Below are 23732 nucleotides of genomic sequence, written 5' to 3'. Positions count from 1 at the left end.
GTATATAAGTTTTTATCTATATTTAATCGTAAATAAATAAATGTTAAGGCAAATTTTTTGATAATTGCATAGAGAAAGTATTTAATTAAATCATCTGGATATAGATAGATATACGCTCCAAATTCATTTACTATTTTCCCTTGAGATTGTCGAAGAATTCTTGTGTGGCTTTGGAAGGTTAAAAACGGCCAACATTTTGTGGACTAGAATTAAAGAATTGAATACTGAACCACATAGGCAAAGCTATTTGAGAACCTTCCTGAAACATCATTTGTTCACAACGGTCAGCCAATCAGCAATCATGACTTGGTTCATAGATAACAGGATATGTGACTTGGATTGAAAGTGACCCAAACCATTTCAAGCAGTGATCCAATTTTAATATGTAAACAACCATCATATTATAATTGGGTTACAACTTATAATCAGGGTTGCCCACTAATTACCTTTCTTGATAACCTTTGTTTTGTTATAGTAAGAACCTCCCGGTTAGTCTAACTCAGTTCATAGTTTCTTTTGATTTTTTGGTCATGAACTCAGTTCATAGCCAATTTGATTATGATTATTTTTTTCAGTTTCTTGGACTAGCCCAACCCAGCTAGATATCTTTTGTAGACAAAAACATACTTTATTCTTTTCAATATTTAAGAATGAGATATCTTGTCCAGAAATAAAATATAACAAGTTTAGATTCAATTAGCAACTTGCATGAATTACCAGAAAAAAAAAATAGCAACTTGCATGGAACATCAATTAACTCTTTTATATCGATATAAATTTTATTTGAAGTACATTATTAAAAGTTCCTTACTATGAGTTTCATATGAAAATGTATTTAGTTGTATAAAATGTTCACATTCTTATCATTATTAATCATAATAATTAAAAAAAAAAAACTTTTAAGTAAAGTTGAGTAAGAGTGCTCTATTCATTAACACAAAAATATGGTTAAATAGAAAGACCTCATCTTTTTTTATGAAATATGAATAATTCAAATCTCATCTTAAGCATGAAAAAATTTTAAAATTTCGGACCAATTAATCTTATTATAAAATAAATCAAAAAGCTAAAATTACACTTTTTAATTTTTATGTTGTAGTGACGGTGGTAAGACTTGGTGTGTTATTTTTGTGTATAGAAGATGACGAAGAACAAATTAAAGGGTTAAATTTAACTCACTACAAATAAGAGTGTTGTAATAAAGATGGAATGAATGTCCATTTATTAATTGGGCGGGTGAGCTTTTCAAAACTTAACTTCTCAATACAAATTGAAATTGAGAATTAATGAAGGTTGAATGTTTGAATTTTGTATGTATAAATAGAGGGCATATCCTCACGTACAGTGGCGGATCTTGAAACAAAATTTTGGGGGGACCAGATAGAAGATAATTGTTAAGATGCTTTTGATATGAACTCATTGAAGATAAGTTTGTCTGTCCTCATTTCTCTAATTTGGGTGATATTGCCAAATTTAAAGCCGTTTTTCAAGGTCTCGTTCCAAAGAATTAAGGTCAAACTCATCAGATGCAACTCTTTAAACTTTTGAAAGTTGTATCTCACTTTCTTTATGATTTATTAAAGTAGAAGAACTATCTACAAGTGTTGATATTATAAAAGTTATATGTTCTCCTTCTTGAATATTAGCCTTCCTCCTAAAAAATTGTATCAATTCTTTAATTTTTCACGATTATTTTATATAAAAATTTGAATATATATCCTGTAAAATATGTAAAAAAGAAGTTAGAAGAACAAATATTAAAATCTATATTATTTATTGAATTTTTTATCAATTTATACAAATACAATAATATCAATACTTATTGAATATTCTAATATTTTTTATCATATAAAAAATTAAATTAAATAAACAGTAAAATATAAAATAATATCAAATTACATAAATAAAGAATACCTAATTTTTTATATTTGAACTCAAAGGTAGATGGAGTATTACTTATTGAATTGAGATGAAGATTGAACATTGGTATTTTAAGTCATAATAAAGTATTTGAGCCAACTGAACTATTTTTTATTTTTTAAAGAAGTACTACTAATTTTTTTAACAAAAGTTTGGGGGGCCATGGCCCCCTTGTCTCAACTAAGCTCCGCCACTGCTCACGTAACATACAACAACAACAATAAGAATATAACATTTTTCACTCTCTCTTTCATACTATTCTCTCTCTTATATACTTTATTTTAATATTCAATACATAATTATATCTATTATATTGATATAGTAATTCTAATGAACATTACTACTAGAGCTATCTAATTATATTTTTTTTATTTTATATTTGTTACCTCTTTCTTATTTATTTATTTAGTTATTTTATAACACGTTATCAGTACGAGACTCTGATCAAATTTTAGGAAGACTTCAGGTAACAAATTTTTATTATGTCGAAGCTCTATCATCTTGAATATAATGCTCTTGATATATCTGAAAATAATTATTTATCATGGATATTAAATGTTAAAATCCATCTTGATTCAATGGATCTTGGAGATACCATTAAGGCTAAAAATAATGCATCCCAGAAGGATAAAGCCAAGGCCGTGATTTTTCTTCGTCGTCATCTTGAAATATGATTGAAAAATGAATATCCCACATTAAAAGATCATGCAGATCTGTGGAAAAGCCTTGAAGAAAGGTGCAATCATCAAAAGACGGTGATACTTCCTCAAGCCTGATATGTTAGGAAAAACTTTCTCGACCTTCCATGCCTCGAATGTGCTCCTGCAGTAGCAATCGAGAAAAAGGATTTTAAAAAATTTTTTTGAGCTAATTTCTTGCCTTCTTGTTGCTAAGCGCAACAATGAGTTACTCTTAAAAGAATCATGAAGCGCGCCCAGCTGGTGCCGCCCCATTTCCTGAAGTAAATGCGGCAAACTACCCCAGAAGAGGTAAATGGCAAGGTTTTAGTAACAAGAAAAATTATGGAAGGAAAAGAAATTATGTTCAAAAGAGAGGATCTCACCAGAAGTGGAATAAAGAAAGAAATAATGAACAAAGTAAATCAATTGAGGATAAATGCTTCCGTTGTGGTGGAAAAGGGCCTTGGTCACGTACCTGTCGTACCCCAAGGCACCTTGTTGATCTTTATTAAGCATCCTTGAAAAAGGATGACAAAGAAAAGGAAACAAATTTTGTTTCAAATTATGAAAATTCCACCACTCATTATGATGTATCTAATTTCTTTGAGGATCTTGAAGGAAATATTGGCCATTTGATCAATGATGGAATAGTTTAATATGTGTGTTTGTTAAGTATTCATGTGAATAATTTTACTGTGCATGTACTTTTACTCATTTCATTATTATTATTATTTATTTTTGAAGAAAAATGGCAAGGACATATTCTGAAGATATTTGTCTTGTGGATAATGAAAGTTCGCACATTATTCTTAAAAGTGATATATATTTTACCCATCTTGTGCCAAAAGAAGAGTATGTTAATACTATTATTGGCTCAAGCAATATGATAGAAGGCTCCGGAAGAGCTATAATTTTATTTCCTGGAGGAACAAAATTTGTAATAAATAATGCACTATTATCAACCAAGTCTCTGAGGAACTTGTTGAGTTTCAAAGATATTCGCCGAAATGGATATCATATTGAGACTATGAATGAGAGAAATCATGAGTACTTATGTATCACAACTCATGATTCAAATAAGAAAGTTATATTAGAAAAATTACTGTCACTTTCATCTGGGTTATATTATACCAAGATTAGTGCAATTGAATCACATGGCATTGTAAACCAGAAGTTTACTAGCCTAAATGAATTCATAACTTGGCATGATAGATTGGGTCATTCGGGAACAACCATGATGAGGAGAATTATTGAAAACTCCCATGGACATTCACTAAAGAACCAGAAGATTCTTAAAACTAGTGAATTTTGTTGTGCTGCATGTTCTCAAGGGAAGTTAACTTTAAGGCCATCACCAGTAAAGATTGGATTTGAGTCCCCTGAATTCCTAAAAATGATTCAAGGTGATATATGTGGACCTATTCATCTACCATGTGGATCTTTTAGATATTTTATGGTCCTAATAGACGCATCTTCGAGATGGTCACACGTGTGCTTATTATCTTCTCGCAACCTGGCGTTTGCGAGATTACTGGCTCAAATTATTCGATTAAAAGCAAAATTTTTCAAAAATTCAATCAAAGCAATTCGTCTTGATAATGCTGGTGAATTTACTTCCTAAGCTTTTGATGCTTATTGTATGGATAATGGAATAAGTGTTGAACATCCAGTAGCTTATGTTCACACACAAAATGGGTTAGCAAAATCACTTATTAAACGCCTCCAATTAATTGCTAGACCCTTAATTATGAGAATAAATCTCCCAACCTCGATTTGGGGACATGCTATTTTACATGCCGCAGCACTTATTCGTTTGAGGCCAGTGAGTTACCATCAGTTCTCTCCTATGCAATTAGACTTTGGCCAGCAGCTAAATGTTTCCCATTTAAGAATATTTGGGTGTGCGATATATGTTCCCATTGCACCACCTAATCGCACCAAAATGGGACCCCAAAGAAAATTGGAGATATATGTTGGATATGATTCTCCCTCTATAATGAGGTATCTTGAGATACAAACTGGAGATGTATTTAAAGCTCGGTTTGCGGATTGTCATTTTGATGAATCAAAATTTCCAACATTAGGGGGGAGAGAATAAGCTTCCTGAAAATGAACTTAATTGGAATGCATCATCTTTGATGTATTTATATCCTCGATCAGGTCAATGTGAACTAGAAGTTCAAAAGATTATACATTTGCAAAGAATAGCAAATGAATTGCCTGATGCATTTTCCGATACAAAGAGGATAACCAAATCTTATATACCAGCGAAAAATGCCCCAATTCGAATTGATGTCCCAGTAGGACAAGTAGCCACTAAAGCAAATTCATGCCAAAAGCGTGGCAGGGCGGAAAATGCCCCAATTCGAATTGATGTCCCGGTAGGACAAATAGCCATTGAAGCAAATACACGCCAGAAGCGTGGCAGGCCTGTCGGTTCCAAAGATAAAAATTCTCGAAAGAGAAAAGAGGTAAATATTATTCCTGATGAAAAAAACACAGTAAAGACACTTGCATTTGTCCAAAATTCTGATATAATTTTAATGCCAGAAGACGTTCAGGTACCTGAAAATTGTGAAAATGATGAGATCTCGATAAATTATGTCTTTACAGGAGAGAAATGGGACCGAAATAAGACAATTGTCAATGAAATATTTGCATATAATGTGGCATTAAATATCATGCATGAAAGTAAGGATCTTGAGCCAAGATCAGTCGAAGAATGTCGACAAAGAAATGATTGGCCAAAATGGGAAGCAGCCATGAAGGCTGAATTAGACTGACTTGCAAAACGTGAAGTCTTTAGACCTGTAGTCCGTACACCTGAAGATGTAAAACCTGTTGGATACCGATGGGTATTTGTGAGAAAACGAAATGAGAAAAATGAAGTTGTGCGCTACAAAGCCCGACTTATGGCACAAGGTTTTTCACAATGGCCCGGTATAGATTATGAAAAAATGTATTCCCTGTAGTGGATGCGATAACATTGCGTTATTTGGTCAGTTTATCTGCAAATCATAAACTGCATATGCATTTAATGGATGTGGTAACAGCCTATTTATACGGCTCATTAGATCGGGATATCTATATGAAAGTCCCTAAAGGGCTAAAGATATCTAAACCATCTAATGAATATTCACAGGGGTTATACTCAGTTAAAATGCAAAGATCTTTATACGGTCTAAAGCAATCTGGACGAATGTGGTATAATCGTCTTACTGAGTATCTGGCCAAAAATGGATTCAAAAATGATGATATCTGTCCATGTGTTTTCATAAAGAAATCTGCATCTGAATTCATTATAATTGCTGTGTACGTTGATAATTTAAATATCATTGGAACTTCTGAAGAGATTCCAACAATTATAAAAACTCTAAAGGAAGAGTTTGAGATGAAAGATCTTGGAAAGACTAAATTTTGTCTCGACCTGCAGATCGAGCATACAAAAAATGAGATCTTTATTCATCAAACAACATACACAGAGAAGATCTTGAAAAGATTTTATATGGATAAGTCACATCCCTTGAGTACTCTAATGATCGTAAGATCTTTGGATGTGAAAAAGGATCAATTCCGTCCTAAAGAAGAAAATGAAGATATCCTTGGTCCAGAAGTACCATATCTTAGTGCCATTGGAGCGCTAATGTATCTTGCTAATAATATATGACCCGATATATCATTTGCTGTGAACCTACTAGCAAGATATAAGTCCTCTCCAACTAGAAGACATTGGAGTAGAATCAAACAAATATTTCGATATTTTCATGGAACGATTGATATGGGATTGTTTTATCCCTATGGATCCAAGTCACAATTAGTTGGCTATGCAGATGCTGGATACTTGTCTGATCCACATAAAGGGAGATCTCAAACAGGATACCTATTCACATATGGTGGTACTGCTATATCATGGAGGTCCACGAAACAGACGATTGTTGCAACATCCTCTAATCATGCCGAAATACTAGCGATTCATGAAGCAAGTCGCGAGTGTTTTTAGCTCAGGAGTTTGATCCAATATATTCTGTCATCATGTGGACTGATTGATCATAAGATAGCTCCAACTGTTCTGTTTGAAGATAATACAGCATGCATTGCTCAACTTAAAGGTGGATACATTAAAGGTGATAGAACAAAGCATATTTCTCCCAAATTCTTCTTCACTCGTGATCTTCAAAATCAAGAAACAATTGATGTCCAACAGATCCGCTCAAGTGACAATCTGGCAGATTTATTCACAAAGTCACTCCCAAAATCCTCCTTTGAAAGATTGGTACATGAGATTGGGATGCGCCGATTTCGAGACATTAAATGATGTCGGCAAGAGTGGGAGACTGTACTCTTTTTTCCTTGGTCAGGTTTTTTTTCCATTGGATTTTTCTTGACAAGGTTTTTAATGAGGTAGTCCCCATCACAAAGGATATTGTACTCTTTTTCCTTCACTAAGGTTTTTTTTCAGTAGGTTTTTCTTTAGTAAGGTTTTAACAAGGCAATAATCCTAAATGGGCATCCAAGGGGGAGTGTTGTGATAAAGATGGAATGAATGCCCATTTATCAATTGGGCGGCTGAGCTTTTCAAAACTTAACTTCTCAATACAAATTGAGAATTAATGAAGGTTGAATGTTTGAATTTTGTATGTATAAATAGAGGGCATATCCTCACGTAACATACAACAACAACAATAAGAATATAACATTCTTCACTCTCTCTCTTTCATACTGTTCTCTCTCTTATATACTTTATTTTAATATTATTCAATACATAATTATATCTATTATATTGATATAGTAATTCTAATGAACATTAATATTAGAGCTATCTAATTATATTTTTTTTATTTTATATTTGTTACCTCTTCCTTATTTATTTATTTAGTTATTTTATAACACAGAGGATTATTATTCCGAGCAAATCAAACCCTTATATTTGTGTTTGGCGAAAAAATGCGTGCATCAATCGGACGGCTATTTAAAATGATGGAGATCAGACGAATAGAATCATCTTCACAAATATGACCTCAAATTTGTCACCTTGACTAATTGGATGCACAAGATTGAATATGATAAAATCGGACGGTGAGGAGGTGTTCCGCAAATCTGAGCCTCATATTTGCACACCATTGTACAGGTGTTGCGCATGCGGCTGGGTCGCGTGGAGTGCAAGGCTCCTTTCTTTCTTCCCTCTCTCACTCCTTCACTCTCAACATTTCAACACTTTCTCAACTGTCTTCATATTCTATGCACCATCGGCAACTAAATTTTTGAATCCAGCCAAACCACACAATACTTAAGAAGCAAAAAATTAAAAAGTTGATCATCTTAAATTTCATATTATTAATTATCTTAGTCAACCTTTAGTATGAATATAAAATAATATTTATGATTTAATGTTGTTTATAGTAATTAAATGGTAGTATTAGAATATATTATATTGTGTTTTGACAAATATTAGTTATGTAACTGGTTAGTTTATGTTAGTGATAACAATTAGTATCTTAATAAAATTAGATTTATTTTATAGCTTTATTAATTGTATTTGTTAGAGTAGGATGGAAATTAGAATTTAGTTTGTTGGTTAATTTTATTAATAATATTTGATATTGGGATCTTTGGTAGTTTTTGTTCAGTGCCAGTGCCATAACAATTTAATCAAGCAATGTTAATAGAGTTTAATTTAGGGTTTGTGAATAATTTGATTAATTATTTTAGATTGTATGAGAATATAAATTAGAATTATGAGTTAAATTTATTTATTAACTAGTCGTAATCTTAATCATTAAACTAATGGAATTTATGTTAAAATATAATTAATTATTTTACTATGTAGGTAGAGGGTAAACTTATTTATTAATTACATTTGTTAGTATGTATTATTAGAAATAAAATCTATATGATTTGCTTGGATATTATTGATAACAAAATTAGTTATTATGATAATTAAGTTCAAATCAATTTACTGGATAATTTTATTACATATAGTAGTTAGTTTAATATAGAAGTAAAAATTTTTTTTGTTAATATTTATGTTAATTATAAGTGTTTTAATTTTTATTGATTAATTAATTGAGACTACTTGAGTTAATATTTGTCCATTATTTGTAGGATACATGAAGTTTGAGGTGTATTCACACGAATCTATCATATACATATAATTCAATTGTCGAGCCTCTTTTGTAGGCCACTAAATTTTATCATGTGTTTTATATTGGAGTGATCCAAGGTCAGTGTCCTTTGTAACAGCTCTAGTTGAGAGATGGCACCTAAAAATTCGTACCTTTCATCTTTCAACTGGTGAATGTGCCGTGAAATTCGAAGATATGGCTCTAATCCTAAGTATTTCGATAGATGGTCTTCCTGTGACAGAAGTAACCATGACTAATCACGAGGCCATGAAAGCTAAATGCATGCATTAGTTTGGGGTTGCTCCTAGGACTAATGATTGTAGAGAAAGTTACATTAATTTGACCTGGATTAGAAATGTGAAAGATAGATTACTTCTGAATGATCGAGTTGCCATTGAGAGGTATGTAAAGTGCCATATCTTGTTGTTTGGGTCAATATTGTTTGCTAATAAGTCTGGGTTAGCAGTTCACTAAAAATTTATGCCGCTGCTTCGTAACTTTTCTCGGATTCACGAGCACACTTGTATAAAGCATTGTGTAGGGCATCTCGCTTTGACTGTAAGGAGATTGACGGTCCACTGACATTGTTACATAACTGGGCTTTGATTCATATGCCATTTCTTATCCCGATTCCTAGTGTCCTGCGACATTTTTCACTTGCTAACTGGTAACATTAATTGTTAATAACTTTACACTGTATTTTATTTTGTATTTTAATGTCTAGTCAAAATGTTTACTAATGATAAAATGATGTCAAATGGCGTAACTGGGAGTATGCTAATCGGCCATATAAAATTCATACTGTTGCTCACTTTAGGGAATTGTTAGATGAGGTAGGGGTATTGATCAAATAGAGCCAAATGTCATCCCAGAAGATATATGTCATCATTCACTGGTTTGAAGCACAACAGTACCATTGATATCATTCGAGACTCTTGAATGGCATGCAACTAACAGGTGCAAGAGACAATTTGGTTTTATACAGAGTGTCCTATATCAGGAGATGTCTCTGGATGGCCAACATGGTGAGGTTTTAACCTAACCTAAAAACTTTGATTGGTTTGTCAAACACTCATTTTGGATAATGCAACTAACCGATACAAACATGTCCTAACTAAGAATCATATGCCTTTGCAGCATCCATTGAACCTTTACATGTATTGGTATCGCACAAAATATGGTCATCACTGATACTTGTCTAGTCTTGTCTTGCAAAAAAAAAAAAAAGTAGGAGGGACATGTTGTGGCGATCAGCCACCCCAGCGAGTGCCGCAGCCACCGCCACCGCCACAGCTGCAACAACCCCAATAGTCACTACCACTACAAGAGCCACCTACCAGTCTTCAATTCTATATGTTCCTTAGACCTATTCCACATTGCCTTTTACACCATCATTTTCACTGCATCAACAGTATTGAGGAGTATCACATGTGCAATAGGGGACCCAGCATCATTCAACCAACTGCTTGGATTCATGGCGACAAATCTGGGTCAATCACAATTGTGTAACCAGAGCGAAGTCTTCCCACCCACGTCAGCGCGCCCAAGGTGATTCTCCAAGGAAGGAGGTCATTAGATTCGAGATTTTGGTGTCGTACTACCCATAGTTATCAGAACTGAACCGGTAATCAACCCGGTCATAAGACTGGGTCACTGGGTCACTGGTTCAACTGGTGGGTCACTGATTTACCCGGTTAATCCGGTCATAATTAAAAAAATATAAAATTATATAAATAAATTAAAATAATATCTTAAAACTTAAAATACAAGTCTTTACAAACATTAATAATCTAATATCAATGTTTAAACATAACTAATGATCTAAAAAAGATAATAAAGTGGTTTCTAGTACAAAATATGTTCTCAATTTAAATCAACAAGGACGAATGAAGAATACAATCGGTAAATCAAGTCCAAGGAGTTGCTGATGATGCTTGTTCTTGAGATGGTGACGTTTCTGATGGTGTTTGAGATGAAGACATTTTTAAAATTCTAGCAAAAGAAATAAAAGATTTTCAGCAACCAAAAATTTACCTAAATAAGTTTTTAAGCAATACAGCAACAACCACCAAAGTATTCAATTCAAAGTTTCAAACATTATCATCCAGCAACAAAATTCAAGTATTCAACTAAAACATTATCCAACAAGCAACTCTGTTATCTAACATGTATTCAAATTTTCTCAAGTTCACCAACTCTAAAACCAAATACAACAGCAACATTAACCATATTCAATAACAATTCTAAGTTTCTAACTCAAATTTTCTCAAGTTCACCAACTCTAAAACCAAATACAACAGCAACATTAACCAGATTCAATAACAATTCTAAGTTTCTAACTCAAATTTTTTCAATTTCAACAACTCAAACCAAATATAACAGCAACATTAACCAGACTCAATAACAATTCTAAGTTTCTAATTCTCTCCAGTTCAATAACTCTAAAACCAAATACAACAGTAATAACCACCAAATTCAACATCAACTCTAGTGAAAGAACAGAGTAGAAAACTTGAAGGGAGCTCACCTGATTGACGGGTTCCAACACCGCGACTGCCGCAACACAAGATGATGACCACCACCACCCGAGGGAGCAGCTGTTGCTTGACTGGTTCCGTCTGCTTCTGCCGCCGACAAACCGAACGCAGGGGCACTGGACGACGATGGTGACCGAGGTGAGGGGACAAGATGAGAGACTGAGAGAGCGACGAAGTGAGGTCGTGAGAGACTGAAAGCGACGACTGTCGAGCTGAGGGGAGAGACGAGAGAGCGACGAGGTCAAGATGAGGCCGTGAGCCAGCGAGTGAGACGGAGAGAGCACAGACCACAGAGACGAGGCTGGAGCTTGGCTGGGTGAGGGGGCTTTCCACCGTTCCACACTTCCACTCACATTCAGAGTCTTAGATTTTGCATTTGGGCATTAGGGTTTCGTTGAAAGGGAAAAGAGAAGGGGGGTGTGTTCTGAAACGACGCCATTTCAGGTTTTAAAAAAAAAAAAAAAAAAACCCGGACCGGGTCACCGGGTTTCATGAAAACCCGTCAGGTCGAACCGGATTCGACTGGGTCCATTACATATCCGATTCAACGAGTGGCTCGGCCCGACCAGGTGATCGGATTTCCGGTCGAACCGACTGGGTCGAGCCGGGTCTGATAACTATGGTACTACCTCATGAAACTCTAGAGGCAGACTATCTGTTGATTCAACTAGGAGTGACGGGGTCGAGGGGTTGATGCATCCCATGATGATGTTGATGACGATGATGACCATGGTGATGACCCTGGGCTAGTATAGGTATTGTACTTGTGTTTACACAGATCTTTAAAGTTAATTGTATTTTGTTCTTAGGTTGAAATTTATATTTTATTGTATAGTATTTTATGATTCGGTTGATGTATATGTTTTTATATTTTATGTAGGTGGTACATGTGCAACCACAAGTAACCACTCAACTCCATCTACTCGAGACAAAGGATACAATTCTAGATCTGATCATCCACGCCATAGTGCAAACAGATTCACCCTATCCACATTCAACAATGTTGCAAAAAAGTGCAAAAATTTTTGCAAAGAGCTTAAGTGGGCAATTAAAAAGTAGTGTGTGACTACATTTTTATAATCGATGACATGTAGTTTGATATTGAATTTTTATATCAACGATGCATTATCAACTATGCATGACATAAACTCAATGTATGATATGTTTCAACAAAAGTTCAAACATGATAGGACAACACTACTAATGAAACAAGACAAAATCATACACCTCAGGTATTTTGTGCAGCACCTCCTGTATTTGAACTACCATGTTGACAGCATCTACTACGGTTGTGGCCCTCAACCCCACATTGGCTACAATTCCTTAGACTACGTATCATCCGCATCTCCATTACATTCAAGAAGCGAGTTATCTTAAGTCATCCTTTGCTCACTCGTTTGAGGAACAGATTTGGTACAAACCGAGGTCTGTGATACATAGACCATGTTGTGGGATTTCCAAGTGGGCTAAATCTAGCTTTATATACCCTTCGGACTTGGTCTATCCTGTAAACCTCATGAACGTACACCTACCAATCCAAGAGTTTATTTGCATAAGAAGCAAAGATATGGCGACATAGAATCCGGTCTACCTGGAATTCACCACAATCACATTGTTGCTAACGTAGATTCATCGCATACACCACACCATTGGGCATCTCACGCACCTCAAAGACCTTATTCTGCCTGTCGAAACAATTAACTTGAATGTTTTCCATTGCGCGCTAATTTGCATGCAATTTGGAAGTTACAAGCTCAAAGAACACATGTCCAGCATTAATTCAAGCCTCAGCCACAATTATTTTCCTCGTGAACAACTCATTAAACCTGTAAAATGTTGCCTTCCCAAGTGCCATGATGGGGAGATTGCATGCTCCCTTCAAAACTAAGTTGATGCACTCAACCAAATTTATGGTCATATGACCCATTGGTATCCACCATCAAATGCTAAAACATATTGTTCGCGCAGAATCTCATCCAGCCACTTTGTGTAAGCCTCACTTTGCTCACGTAAATGCTGGAAATGAGCATGTTCTTCGACTGTCCTAGAATATCTTATAATAAGAAAAAAAACATACAACCACTAAATATAAATAATGATTACAATACATACAACTATAACAATTAAAAATTTTAGTGTTTTTTATTTATCTATGTTGATGATAAGCTTTTGGAGATGCGGTGCCTTGAATTTTCTCAAGAAGTTGGACTCTATATGCCTAATGCAAAACATGTGGAAAGCTCTTAAAAGCGACCAAGCTCTATTACTGCGAGCAATGATTGATCTAACCAAACCGTTTTGATAAGAGATGAGACACACACCATCCTGTGTCACCACATGTTGTCGCAAGTTACTGAGAAAAAAGTTCCATGCATCATAAGTCTTTCCCTCCACAACGGCAAATGCAATAGGCACAATATTATTGTTACCATCCTATGAAACTACAACCAACAAACAACCCTTATATTTTTTATACAAGTGAGTCTCGTCTACCTGTACAACTAGTTTGCAGTGCCTGAATGCTCTAATACAAGAGTAATAATTCCAAAAGGCTCAATGTAACACCTGGATACCAGAAACTAGGTTATCCCCCTAGTATACAGGCATAGTTTTAATATGGACGGTTGTTGATGGCTCCTTGTGACACATGGCTTCAAAGTATCTGGGCAACACTTCATAGGAAGCTTCCCAACTATCGAAGATTTCTTTCCCTGACTTTTATTTTGCTAACCATGCCTTGCAATAACTTATAGTGTAATTAAATTTCGACTAAACTTCAGCAATAACATATTTCACCTTTATAGAAGGGTCAGCCTCTACCAAGGGTTTCATTGCTTTTACAATTGTGATGGAATCCAGTTTTGAATGATTTTGAGAAATAATGGCTCTAGTACAAGTGTGACTGTCATTGTACCTCCTTATCACCTAACAATATTTCTTGTGGATCATGCTAATTCTGATCAACCAATCACACGTTCTGCCATACTGTGTACACTTGGTATAGAATGTACGGGGTTCTGATTCATACACCCGGTAGCCTACGCCTCTGCAGATGGTATAATATTTGATCATTACAATCACAAATTCCCTAATACTGAACTCCATTTCCGCGACGAATTCACCATCTACCACAATGGAAGGATAATTTTAAACTACATATAAAAACCGTATAAACACTTAAATAATATTTAATTAAATGGTTTGACTTGCATACTTATGAATACAAAAATGACAAATATTATCTAGTTGACATTATTTATTACCTCATGTCAACTCAACACCGTAAGTAATTAAATGATTATACAACATAAAAGTAACAAATAAATAAATATATAATTTATAAATAAAAATATAATTAAAAACATATAATATAAAAAGTATAAATCTACATAAATTATTATTTATATAAATATATATAAATAGAATAAAAAATATATAATTTATAAATGACAATACTACACATAAATAAATAAAGAAATGCAAATATATATTTTGATATTAATTCTATACATCTAATAATACCAATTTTATTTTAAACTACAAAGTCATTGACTAACTATATAAAGAAGTTAATTATCCAAATCACATACCTACAGTCAAGTATTCAGGAAATTCTGGTATATACATAGCTTTCAAATCCAATGCACGTACAAAAGATAGCTCCTCAAACGGATATTGAATTGTTAGTGTATTTGCTACCTCTACCACATCTGCCTCCATAGTGCCATCAGCTTGATCGTCGTCTTCATTTCGATCAACAACCTCGTAGTTGCTTTCAAATTCCTTCTCACTGTCACTGTTGTAGTCTCTCCATTCAATATTTCAATCGACTTCAGATTGTTTGAACCTAATGTATAGTTCGATAAATGACACTTGTGATCTAGTTTTATAATAGATTGAAAACATGTCTTGCATGCTTGCTTCGTCGGTGACATATTTTTTTTGAAAATAAACAAAGCCAACAAACAATGATATAGGATCCCTATACAAAATATCTGATACCATCTTTAATATTTGAGGATCTATCTTTTCACAAATTACACATTTTAGTTCTTCAAATAATAATGTGAAAGGAACAACATCAGACGGATTCTCACATATAAATTTCACTCTGTCACCTGTTTGTAATAAAATGGGTTAAGTACTTTTTTCGTCCTTAAGGTTTGAGGCCAAAATCAAAATCGTCCCCGACCTTTTTTTGTTATTAAAATCATCCTCAACATTACAAAATGTTATAAAATCGTCCTTTTCTACTTCAATTATATTTTTTTGACCAAATTACCTTTAACTATTAATAAAAATAACATTAAAAAAAAATAAAATCCCACCTCACCCCACTCCCATTATCTCTTCGCCTCCCCCCCCCCCCCCAAACACCCCCAATTCCCTTCCTCCCACCATCCCAAATCCCATCCCACCATGACACCATCATCATCTGCTCCCAAAAAAAAAAAAAAAATTAAGCCCCATTTCATGATTACCATGGTTACACCATAATAACAAAATAAATCTGCCTCATTATCATCACTATGATTCCACTATAAATCTAACCACAATAAATCAACAATCCAACAACAACAACATCCACAAAATTTGCAACAACATAAATTAAAACAATTAAAAAGAAAGAACTCATGTATATATTCTTTAAAAATATAAAAAAAAAATGAAGAACGAAAAAGAGAGAAAGAGACCCCCTATTAAATCTTAAAGTAACGACCTTTTTTTTTCTTTTCTTTAGCGCCCTTCTCATTCTTCAGGTGAATGCAAAGGATGATGTTCAAATCAACCACAAAAAAATCTATCATCTCTTTCAAAGATACTCACTAATACGATCTCTCTGCTAAAAACATCGCAAGAAACTTCATGGGAAAAGATCAAAACTGTCATCCATGACATGCGAAAGCAGTTTTTCCCTTCGAGTTTGGAGTGAGACAGAAACTGAACTTGGCATCCCTTTTCTGTTCGCAACCCCCTCCCAGATAATGGTGATGGTGATGGTGATGAGAAGATGAGTGGGATTACTGGTGAGGAAGAGGAAGAGTTTGGGACAAAGAGAAAGAGAAAGAGATTTGGTGATGATGATGAAGATGGTTAGGGGTTAGTCATGAGGGAGAGAAGGAGACTGAAAGAAAGAGGGAGAGAAAGAAGCTCGGTTATGATGATGAAGTCTGAAAGGGGGTTGGGGATAAGTGGGGAAGGGAAGGGATTATTTTAGAAGGTAAAATTGTGTTAAAGATGTTGTTTATGGACAAAAAGATGATTTTATAACATTTTATAACGTTGAGGATGATTTTAATAACAAAAAAAAGTTGGGGATAATTTTAATTTTCACACTAAACCTTAGGGACGAAAATAGTACTTAACCCTAATAAAATCTAACCATTATAATATATGTTTAACATAATTCTATCATCTATTTTTTTTTACTCACTGTCGCTCGTTCTTACACTATTAGTAGAAGCTAGAAAATAACAAAGTAGTTGAGGAGAAGAAGATGAACTATGTGCAATTGGTGGAGTAGAATTATATATACGACTAACAAATTTGATCTTCAAAATTGATATTTTTGAATTTATAATTTTTTAAATTTCATATATTTGACCACCAATTTTATATATCTGACCCACTAATTTCATACTTTGGAATTAATTTTTTTCACAAAACTGACCCATCAATTTGCCATTAATTTGCCATTGGAAGAAAATTTAAAAAAATTTTACCCCTTACAAATTGGAGTCTCCAATTTGTATCTCCTACTTCTCGAACCCACATTCAAATATTGCCTCATACAAATCTGGACTCCGATTTGGCGATTTCAATTAAAAAAAATACACCTTCATATTAGATTAAAACACATCACCTCTCCATAACAAATTATTACACAACTTCGTCCATTACTAAAAAAATGAGTCGCAAAAATCCGCACCATAAACTGCAAAATCTCATATTAACATTCTACTCGGTACTCATTGGTTGAATGCGGTGACTCTACACTACATTCTTTATGAAAGCATATTCACCTGTTACACTTAATCTCTACATTATCGCCAACAGGAAAAGAAGTTACAAAAATTTATCAAGAGGTCTCATTTCTCTTGGCAAGCCATCAAAATGCCCAGCATTTATGTCAGATTGTAGCATAGGTCGCTTCCCTGTTTCCCAGACAATGCCCTCTGCAAGGTGCTCCTTGCTTGGAGTGAGCATTACAAAATTGGGATCAGCTCTTTGATAACTGCAAACAAGTGAAACAAAGTGTAAGTACATGTACAAGCTTACCACTGTAAGGTACAATTTTAGAAAGAGTAGCAAAAAGCTGAAAGCAATTCTCATTTTTATAACAGAAAACCAGCATGTCTACTAAAAGTGATACTTTATTAGGAGATAATTTAACTGAATTGAAAAAAAATCAAATTTTGCAAAGAAAGTAACCTGGCTTCTCGAAGACTTTCACTTTGAATACCAAACCCGAATTGTACTTTACCATCGGCACGATCCCTTGTGGCTGCGGGGAAAAATAAAAGAAGAGGACGTCCTCAGCACTTCAAATCCAATACAACTATACAAGGATGACAATTTCCTCGCAAGAAAGTTAGCAAACAAGGACCCTCCCCTAACCCAAAATAAACGGTGAAAAGAATTACTTTCGTAGTTTCGATTGCCACCAATTGGCCTATAATCTAATTCTAAATCAATACTTTTAGGGCACAGATGATCATGTCAAAATGTTTGAAAATATAACAAACGGTTAAATAATAAGTATAGTCTAGACTAACATACCAGTTTAATTTAATTTATATTAAATCTTTTAAGAAGTATTAAATTTAAATTAAATATTGTAATATGACTATCTATGTCAGCCTAAACAATGTTTACGACAGAGCTGGGATAAGTAGAGTATAAATACAAAGCAAATCATTAGGATGGAAATGTCAGTGTCAGCATTAGATTCTGTTACCCCATATCCAATAAAGCACACATGCAAAGGGAACATAAGCATGATTGAACAGAAAAATCCCACTATAGGCACCTGAAATGCTGAAAGTGAAAGAAGGTTTCCACCATGACTTGAATGCAAGTGCCAGTGATGAGCTACTAGGTCCAACTTTTGCCTGAAAATATGAGACAAAAAATACTTGAGTGATTTCTATTTACTCAAAAGAAAACTATGTAACATTGCATATTGTTTTACCTTCAGCAAGAAGTTTTTATTGGCTTGCCAGGATGCACCAATTTGAAAAGTGGAGTCGGAGATATTGTTTGCTGCTATTGCATCATCAACACTTTACACCAAAAAGATAAAATAAAAAAGATTTCACCACATTAGCACACATGTATAAAAGCTTTGAATATACTTGTTAAGCCAAAAATAATACCTTGTTTGTAGCTCAAACCCAAAATCAATGTAGTTTGTAATTCCAACAACTGAATTCTGTTCTAATGGATTTTTCACCTGTTCAGTTCAAGTAAAGTATATGATTTCAAAGTATGATTTATTCTGATTCAACAAGAACTTAAATCCATCAATTTACCGATTACTACAACTCACATTTTTTAGTAAAACCTCAATAACATTAATAAGGGTAAACTTTTAACAAGAATTAGTAATCATGGATGGAATTTTGCAGCACAAAGGTAAACTCTATCTAATTGTACGTCAAGGAAACTGCACCCAAAATATATACAGGCCAATATCTTGCAGTGACGCCAAACTCAGCAACTTATGAAAACTTTAGTCACATTTGTATCCCAAGATAATATACAATGCAATTTGGCACCTTACCACACACAAAATGAGGCTACTTCCATGATTTTACCTGTGACCTCGAGATCACAAGGTAGCAAACTTATCATTGTGTCAAGACTCACCCTTTTATATTAATGCGGAAATAAAATTTTGTAAATCTTCAGACAAATGTACTACACAACATAATTAGTTGCCTTATATTTATCCAAATAAAAAAAATTAAATATTAACAAATTTGTGGTCAATTAAACAAGTACAGCAGATTATTTATATATTTCTGTGAATTTCATTTTTTAGTCCATTTTGTAATTTTTTTGCATAAATTTTTGAGCATATCATAGTATTTGAAATGTTTGCAGAAAAGGAAAACGAAGTGACTAATATATATATAGAGAGAGAGAGAGGGGGGAGAGGAAGAAACATACCCGTCTTTGGACAACCATATGTTGATAGAAAGAGGCAACAAACTGCAGATTGTTTAGACTTCAAAATTTCAGTAAATGTTTCACAAATATTAACCAGAACTATGTAGCAAACATGTTAAGGCAGAAAGATGCCTAGATGGCTAGATGCACTACATTGGTTTAAAGTTTAAATCACACCCCTGTGTATCAAAAGCACATCATTTGGCATATTGATACAAAACTTGATATTGACTTCAATGTTATGATTGATAAACTTTTTAAATGATATTAAATTGTCAATCACTCACAAATCACAACTTTCAATTTTAAGTGAAAAACATTTCATGTTGTTACACAGCGAAGAATAGAATGATGCAAAATACTAACCAAGTTTACAATGTCAAACATACCTGAGTGCTTTTGACAAGCTCAAGACCAAAATTGAAGGATGGACTCAAGGGGCTCCCTGATCCAACACCATAGCTCATGGCACAACTCCAGTTCATCAAATTAGAGAGTTTTGCATTTCCATCTGAAAAAGCAGCCCCAGAAGGTAGTGCATACGTAAATTTATGATAAAACAAGGTAATACACACAAATTGAATAAATTTCATTCTCCATACATGCATATCACATGTTAAATAAATTATGCTCAAAATATTATTTTAGTTTTCTCGAACCGTCCATCCAAAATATCTAAATTTCAAAACCTGCTTAATAACAAGACATCAGTCCAACTTTTTCAACTCCCTCTGCCCCACTGTGACTAACTCTAAGCTCTATATAGACTGCTTTCTATACATCACTCCATTCTTCATGTAAACAGTCTTAAATGCATGTGCAGCACAGGTGTGGTTATATTCTAAATATAGAGAAAACCTCAGCACAACTGTGTTAATCATGCAAATCATATGGAATATAATATTGATGCAATAACAAAACGATAAATTCTACATATTCACCACACAAAAAGGAAAAAACAAAATAAAACAAAATAAAATTAGAGTAATCAAAGGACTAGTAAGTGATGAGGTTAACTTACTTATTTGCTCTTTTATAGTTTCACCCGTAATTCAATTTAGTCCTTAAGGTATACTTTTTACAAAAGATATTATTTAAATTAAGTAAAATGGTCCGTATAATTTTTAAATCATTGAATTGGAAACAATTCCTGTTGAATTCATATAACCTCACTCTAAATTCAACTAATAAGGACAATTTGGCATCACTTAAAAACTATAAGAATTTTTTATAAATATTTATATTTTTAAACTATAATGACCAACTTAATTTTGAATCAACATAAAAGGAATGAAACAATGTAAATACCAAAGTTTCTCTAAAGGAATAAAATCTGTTTAGTTCTTACGTTGTGGCTCATACTGAACCCCAGCAGTCATCCTTCCCATCCTGCTTACCAGCCATGCAGTTTTTGGAAGTTCATCTTTCGCTGCAAGGTTTAGAAGTTACTTAACAGAGTTCTTAATCATTTCTCCATAACGAAATAAAAAATCAATATCTTCAAAATACACCATAAAATGTAAAAACAATCATGATGGAAAAAAAGGGGGGCATATTCAGGTAGATTTGTTCTGTCCTTATACAGAGAATTATTTCCAAATTTAGTAGACAGATATTCACTGTGCAGTTCTTAGTATTAATCCAAGTTTCCCAGCGACATAGAATCCAAGCAGCAAGGAAGGAGAAAAAAGTAAACTGGAAAGAAAAATCCTAGTCTATCCTGCTTCTGTTTCAAAGTTGAAAGGCCTCGAAAATAATCTCTACCAAATTCAAAAATGCTTATGACAAAGGGCTTCAAAGAAAACTGTAGCCTTTCTGAAATATCACATGCAGATCTGTTTAACAAGCTCATTAAAAAAATTCAGGCCACTTACTGGCAAAAGGCAAAAGTGTTACTCCAAAAGATAGATTCCCAGAACCATATCTCAATCCCATCATGCCACTTTCGTCAGAGCCTACTCTGAAGAATTGATTAACTTTGTCAACAACGTATTCTGTAATCATTGATTACAAACTCAATAAGAACCTATCATATGTCCTGCGACCATCAAACATACCTTTTCTTCAGTATCATAGGGAACACCCCAAAAGCCCCAAATCCATATTTTGGATAGTAAGCACACGATCTCATCTGCAAAATCCTGAAGAGACAGCAAGCACAGCCCAAAATTGAAAGTTCCCCATTTCAATATGATAAAATCAGAAACACACCAATATAGATGGGAAGCATTAGGACTGGAGCTTTGTTATAGACTATAGTTCAAGATAGAGCTTCTTACGGATCAATCGTGGACACATATAGGTCTATAAAAGTATGTGGATCATTAACATCACTGCATGCCCACAAAGCAAAATAAGCTCAGCAAAAGCATGGGAAAATGCAAACAAGATAAATTAAAAGATATAAAAATTACAAACAAATTCAACACCTTTGCCAGCGAAATAACGCATTTCCTGTAATGTTCTCTTCTTTCTTATTATCAAGAGGGCCTGAAACCTAGTTGTGTTAAGGGCAAATAACATGATAGATTCATTTTAACATCTCGTCCATATTGATAAGTTTCTCAACCAAATGATAGAATAGAAAAACAAAAGTAGAGATCATAGGGTATGTTTTCAATTTCGTCATTGGTTAGTATAGTTACACTACTAATATCAAAGGATCGTGGTAAGAACAACATTTTTTTTCTTACTTTCAGCATTTCCTTCACAAGACAAATTTGAAAATAGTTAACAAATTGAAGCAAAAAGAGTATTAATATTGTAGTTACTAACAATAATATACCAACCAAAATATTAAAAATAAAAATGGAGAAAAAAAAAAGAAACCAATGAGCTCTAAGTAAGATAAAATTGATGGATACAGTTGCAATGAGATCAACATGAGGATCATCAATGGGCTTGAGCATGATTCTAGTGGTAAAATGTCTCGCTTGGTAATAGTAATCATCAAAGAGACATTTCAAAGCGAGTTTCCCAAACAAGACATTATAGGACGTCTCCAACATCCTACAAAAAGCAAAGCATGGCATAAATCATCAATCATCAATCAACAATCAACAATAATCACCTCATATACATGCTAATACCATCGAGCAAGTAAATGCTCGAAATTTATCCTAAAACAACAAACACACCATCAAATTTGTCCTTCAATATAAAAAATTTTACATCAACTTTGTCTTGAGAATCATAAAACAACCATTGATTTAAGAATCAAAAATGCTAATTAGTTATGCATTGGACCACTGAATTAACATCTATCCAAAAATCTGTATTAAAAAAATTATTGAATTTTGTTGTGGCATGCATCTTAAGAGCGCCAATTTGGATCATTCTATTCAATGTACATATAATAGTAATCAATGAAAGAATAACACAAAACCTCGTGCGAGCAGAGATGGGAGGGAAATCGAAGAGAGGAGGGACAAGCACCACCGGAGGCGGTGGCTGTGGCTGCTTCCAAAACCAATTCCACATTGCAAATTGCTGTGTTTTCTATTCGATATGCTGTTTAGGGTTTCAGAAGAGTAACGAAAAAACAAGGCAGTGGGAAGTGGAAGAGGAAGAGTGAGCAGTGTTTCTTTTTCTTTGGGAAGAAGAAAGGTGTTGGTGCGCAAGTGAACGATCCAAATCGGTGCTGGCGCCATTCTCTCGCATCTTTCATGACGCTTTCAACTCTCAATGTATCCAGGATTACAACTATACCCTCCTCCAGAGTTTAGACAGGAGAGGTCATGGTTTCAATGAGGTTGCATGTTTTTAGGCCCAGACCCGGCCCTATTTTTTTACCAGACCAATTTTTCAATTCATATTTGAATTTTAAATGTGACCAAACCAAGACCCGCCAATGAGCCATAGCTCACACGGCATTCCGCCCCTTCCTCATCTCAAAGGTCTTGGGTGTGTAATGTGTACTTAGGATTGGGGGTTGTCTAATCCATTGAGATACCTAGGATTGGGAGTTGTCCAATCCACCGACCAAAAAAAAAAAAAAAAAACCAAGACCCAAAAAAAAAAATGTGACCAAACCACAATATTTTTAGGAAGTAAATATTCATTTCGGTCTTTGTTTAAAAAAAATTACTTATTTTGATTACAGATTATTTGTCTGAGACAAAATACTAGGATCATTCTAAAATACATTCTCAATTTTTATCCATCAAAATTATTGGTCAAATTATTTCTTCAATCGGTCATATAATAGTAATTGACTTAGAAGCAGCAATAGAAGACGAACGGTGATGAGAGGCATAGTGACAGCTAATAAAGATGGTCCTATTGGGTGTGAGGATAGAAGA

At 34.0% G+C, this 23732-nt stretch overlaps 1 protein-coding gene across 1 annotated transcript; it reads right to left on the bottom strand.

Annotated features, from left to right (window-relative positions):
• Positions 1–17086: 17086 nt before the first annotated feature.
• LOC112750811 (uncharacterized) lies at positions 17087–23229 on the bottom strand. The gene is made up of 14 exons (XM_025799670.3): positions 22817–23229; positions 22296–22440; positions 21861–21928; positions 21711–21764; positions 21489–21572; positions 21306–21391; positions 20780–20860; positions 19821–19942; positions 19432–19473; positions 18636–18712; positions 18452–18542; positions 18290–18371; positions 17692–17764; positions 17087–17494 (listed from the first exon to the last, which is right to left on the bottom strand). Exons 1-14 carry the CDS (start codon positions 22909–22911, stop codon positions 17326–17328), a joined length of 1269 nt encoding a protein of 422 aa, XP_025655455.1. The 5' UTR covers positions 22912–23229; the 3' UTR covers positions 17087–17325.
• Between the last annotated feature and the right edge of the window lie 503 nt (positions 23230–23732).

Source organism: Arachis hypogaea, chromosome 15 (assembly GCF_003086295.3).
Source record: "Arachis hypogaea cultivar Tifrunner chromosome 15, arahy.Tifrunner.gnm2.J5K5, whole genome shotgun sequence".
Taxonomy (NCBI): Eukaryota; Viridiplantae; Streptophyta; class Magnoliopsida; order Fabales; family Fabaceae; genus Arachis; species Arachis hypogaea.
This window is presented reverse-complemented; position numbering and strand designations above follow the sequence as displayed.

Coding starts and splice junctions, on each gene's coding strand:
- LOC112750811 (XM_025799670.3), bottom strand. CDS start 22,911: ATGTGGAATTGGTTTTGGAAGCAGCCACAGCCACCGCCTCCGGTGGTG. Junction 21,765..21,860: donor GCGTTATTTCGCTGGCAAAG/GTGTTGAATTTG, acceptor GTGGGCATGCAG/TGATGTTAATGATCCACATA. Junction 18,713..19,431: donor ATATGGTTGTCCAAAGACGG/GTATGTTTCTTC, acceptor TGAACTGAACAG/GTGAAAAATCCATTAGAACA.